Source organism: Silene latifolia, chromosome 10 (genome assembly GCF_048544455.1).
Source record: "Silene latifolia isolate original U9 population chromosome 10, ASM4854445v1, whole genome shotgun sequence".
In the NCBI taxonomy this organism is placed as follows: domain Eukaryota; kingdom Viridiplantae; phylum Streptophyta; class Magnoliopsida; order Caryophyllales; family Caryophyllaceae; genus Silene; species Silene latifolia.
Genome location: NC_133535.1, coordinates 64,688,810 through 64,692,352, shown reverse-complemented (window position 1 = coordinate 64,692,352; position 3,543 = coordinate 64,688,810). Strand labels below are relative to the sequence as shown.

General features: G+C 38.9%; 1 protein-coding gene across 1 annotated transcript; it reads right to left on the bottom strand.

Moving 5' to 3' along the window:
• Positions 1-2,623: 2,623 nt before the first annotated feature.
• Positions 2,624-3,307, bottom strand: LOC141607681 (uncharacterized). Its single transcript, XM_074427036.1, has one exon. The coding sequence runs from the start codon at positions 3,305-3,307 to the stop codon at positions 2,624-2,626; it is 684 nt and encodes a 227-aa protein (XP_074283137.1).
• Positions 3,308-3,543: the final 236 nt, after the last annotated feature.

Genomic DNA, 3,543 nt, shown 5'->3' with positions numbered 1-3,543 from the left:
ATGTTTTGTTTTTATAGAAAAGTCCCGTAACTTATTCCTAAACCTAATTACAAGTCGGCTTCGGAATTCTAATTTTACTTTGCGCGTCAGAGTCGTGGAGTGGTCGATCGACCACTGAGACCCGTCGATCGACCAAGGGTGTTGTACAGTAATGCATTCTGACGAATTCTGCAGCGTGCACCGATATTAAAACAGCTGCCATTTTTTCGTTACTTGGTCAAATCAGGTGTTCTACACGGCGTTGGAGATCTAAGAGGATAGGATTTCACCTCCAATTGGAATCACTCGATTATCTACTCTAGAACTCGAGATATAGCCATTTTAAGCAGCCTACAGTAAACTGTTCAGCATTCTGACAGTCTATAGACCATGTAGGTCAGTCTATAGACCAAGTCAGCTGGTAATCCGCTTCTGAAACTCTCGCAAATCTATCTTTCAGGCCTTGTTACGTGCACCAAGTTCATCTCTCGAGTCACTAAATCATGTCAAATCCCATGCCAAGCACTCGGGGACGGATTCGGCTCGATTTCAGCTGAATTCTTCACATTTCTGCAATATTACACAAAAACACGAAAGTAGAGGGAAAAAGGGAATATAGTAGCATAAACTACACATTTGAGCTCTGAAATGCGTGTGAAATAGGGTGTAAAATATCATATTTAGGACACGCATCAATCTCTGACAATAGATAATGTGGATTTTGTGACTTGTAGCCGTGTTCAAAAAAGCAAGACATCGCTTTTGCATGTGGCACATTATGAAGAAAGTAACAGACAAGGGTCGGAGCACAATTTGCAAAGGGACTGATTTCTTAAGTCGTCTGAACAATGTTGTCTGGAGCGAGGACTTGGAGCCTGAGGAATTTGAAGAGAATTGGGCTAAGGTCATTAGCGAGTTTTCGTTAAAAGAAAATAAATGGTTGACTGACAAGTTTGCGGAACGAGATCAGTGGATACCCGCTTATTTCAGGAATGTGCCGATGGGCAGCATTTTAAAAACCACACAAAGATCAGAGAGTTCGAATAGCTTCTTCAAGAGATTTGAAAATAAATATGGGACTCTCGTAGAATTTTGGATGAGATTTGAGAGTGTCATGGACCAACAAAGGCACAATTTAAAGCTTCTTGAAGCACAGAGCCACAACTCAATGCCTGAAACCCTGTTCGGGTCAAACTAGGAGGCCCATGCAGTGAAGGTCTATACACATGAAGTGTTCTTTGACTTCCAAGAGGAGGTTAAATGTTCGATAAATGCGTGTAGTGTTTGTGGATACACCCCAACAGATCCAGTAACTAACTTTGAAGTTTCAATTGTTGAGGATGCGAACAAGCGAAAGAGATATGCAGTTGAGTACAATAGGAGAACAATGGATGTCCGTTGTGCATGTAAATTGTTTGAAAGTAAAGGTATCTTATGCAACCACATCATTTGGATTTGCTCGGGAAAGTTTAAGGAAATTCCTGAGAAATACATTTTGCGTAGGTGGAGTAAGAATGCACTCAGAAACCCGGTTTATTATTTGAATGGAAATCTACTGGAAAACAATGATCTTATTGGTAATAGTAAATTTTGAATGTCTCGGGTGTGGTCTGAGATTTACGCAACTGTTGGTATGCTCAAAAGAAAAGAAGAAGAGTCAGATATGAGAGAGTTTGCCAAGCTAATAAAAGAATTTCGAGAGAAGTTGGTGCCAAACCCAAAGCCTTTGACCAAAGAACAAGAATTGGAGGCCCTTCTCAACTGCAAGGCTCCAAAAGAAATCAAGATCTTACCACCTAAAGTCTCTAGAAACAAAGGAAGTGGTAAAAGGATGGTGAGCAGCAAAAATAAGGCAATTATGAAGGCAAAAAAACCCGAAAAGGTTGTGTGCTAAGTGTAAACGCATGTCACGCCACGATAAAAGAAATTGTCCAAATGAGTTTGCAGAGCATCCTCCTGAGAATCAAGTATGTATAATTCTACTCTTGTCTTTCCATTTTACTATTGCTTGAAAACGCAACTACTATTGTCTACTAATTCTTTTTTTTTTCTACAAAAAAGTATCTAATAAAGGTTTGATTCTTCACATAGGGAGACACATCGGAAGAAGAGGAAGAGGTCGAGAATGAAGAATGATGTAATGGAGTATTCTTAAGCAATGAGAATAGAGATGACGATTGAAGAAGACAAGTTTTAAGCTCGTTTTATTTTTGTCAATGTAATGGAGTATTCTTAAGCAACGTGAATAGAGATGACGATTGAAGAAGATAAGTTTTAAGCTCGTTTTATTTTTGTCAATGTTGTGAATCCTGTGAATCCTGGACCTTATTTTGTGAAACTGGAACGTAAAATTGTGAAACTTGCTTCTGAATCTAGCATAAAGCGTTTTTATCATTTCAGACCTTGTTCAGTGAATCTTGTGAATCTCAGACCTTGTTCAGTGAATCTTAGGGCTTGTTCTGTGAAACTTGGTCGTGGTTTAAAATCATCTATTTTGCTCTTAATTTTGTGAATCTCAGACCTTGTTCAGTGAATCTTAGGGCTTGTTCTGTGAAACTTTTTTTTTTTGGTGAAAGGTTAGTAATTCTCATTAAGCTCATAAACAAACTATTACAAACACTAAAATCCATAAAACAAGGATAAATCAATCATATTTAATTGATTTTATCCAAGTTTCATCACTAATCCTTTTAATACATTTGAGCCAATACATATTATGTAATTTAAGTATGCTACTAACTTGCTTAATGGCTACATCAGGATGCATAATATAACCATTAAGCCTTGCACTATTCCGCTGATTCCATATAGTATTATAGACAGCATGGATCCAAGCAATAGTAACCCATTTCTTCACCTTAGCCCAAGGTTTGGATGAAATCCACCCAAGTAAGTTAACAGCAGGCAACGAGATTTTCAATTTGCAGCTCAGTAAATGCAACAATCTTCTGGTATACACACATTGACTGAACAAGTGCACACGAGGCTCTGTAGCAGTACCATAAAGGAAACAATCTGCATCAGGAGAAACTCCAAGCTGGAAGAGCCTATCCTTGAGCAGCAAAGCTTCACGAATTATCAACCAATTAATAAACATGTGTTTAGGAACAGACCAAGAATTCCAGACAGTATATTCCCAGGTAACCACATGCTGTTTCTTCCTGATCCAATTGTATCCACTAGCAGGAGTGTAGTCATGAGGACCAGGCAACCATTGGCCAGAGGAAGAGAAGGCCAATTCAGACTTCTGCCTAACTCTATAAATGGTTTTCCAGCTCCATGAAGTATTATATTTTGGGGTATAAACATGCCAGTGAACACCTTTCATATATACGTGGTGAACCCACTGAACCCACAAGCTATCTGGCTTTGTATAGATCGACCAAGATAACTTGCAAATAGCAGCTAAGTTCCATGCATAACTATTCTTTATCCCCTAAGCCACCTTCACATTTAGGGACACAAACTTTCTCCCAACCAACCAAAGGGACTCTCATGTATTCAGTAGAACCATCCCATAGATAATTCCTACAAAGAGCATCAATTTTCCTCAAGACCCCCTTG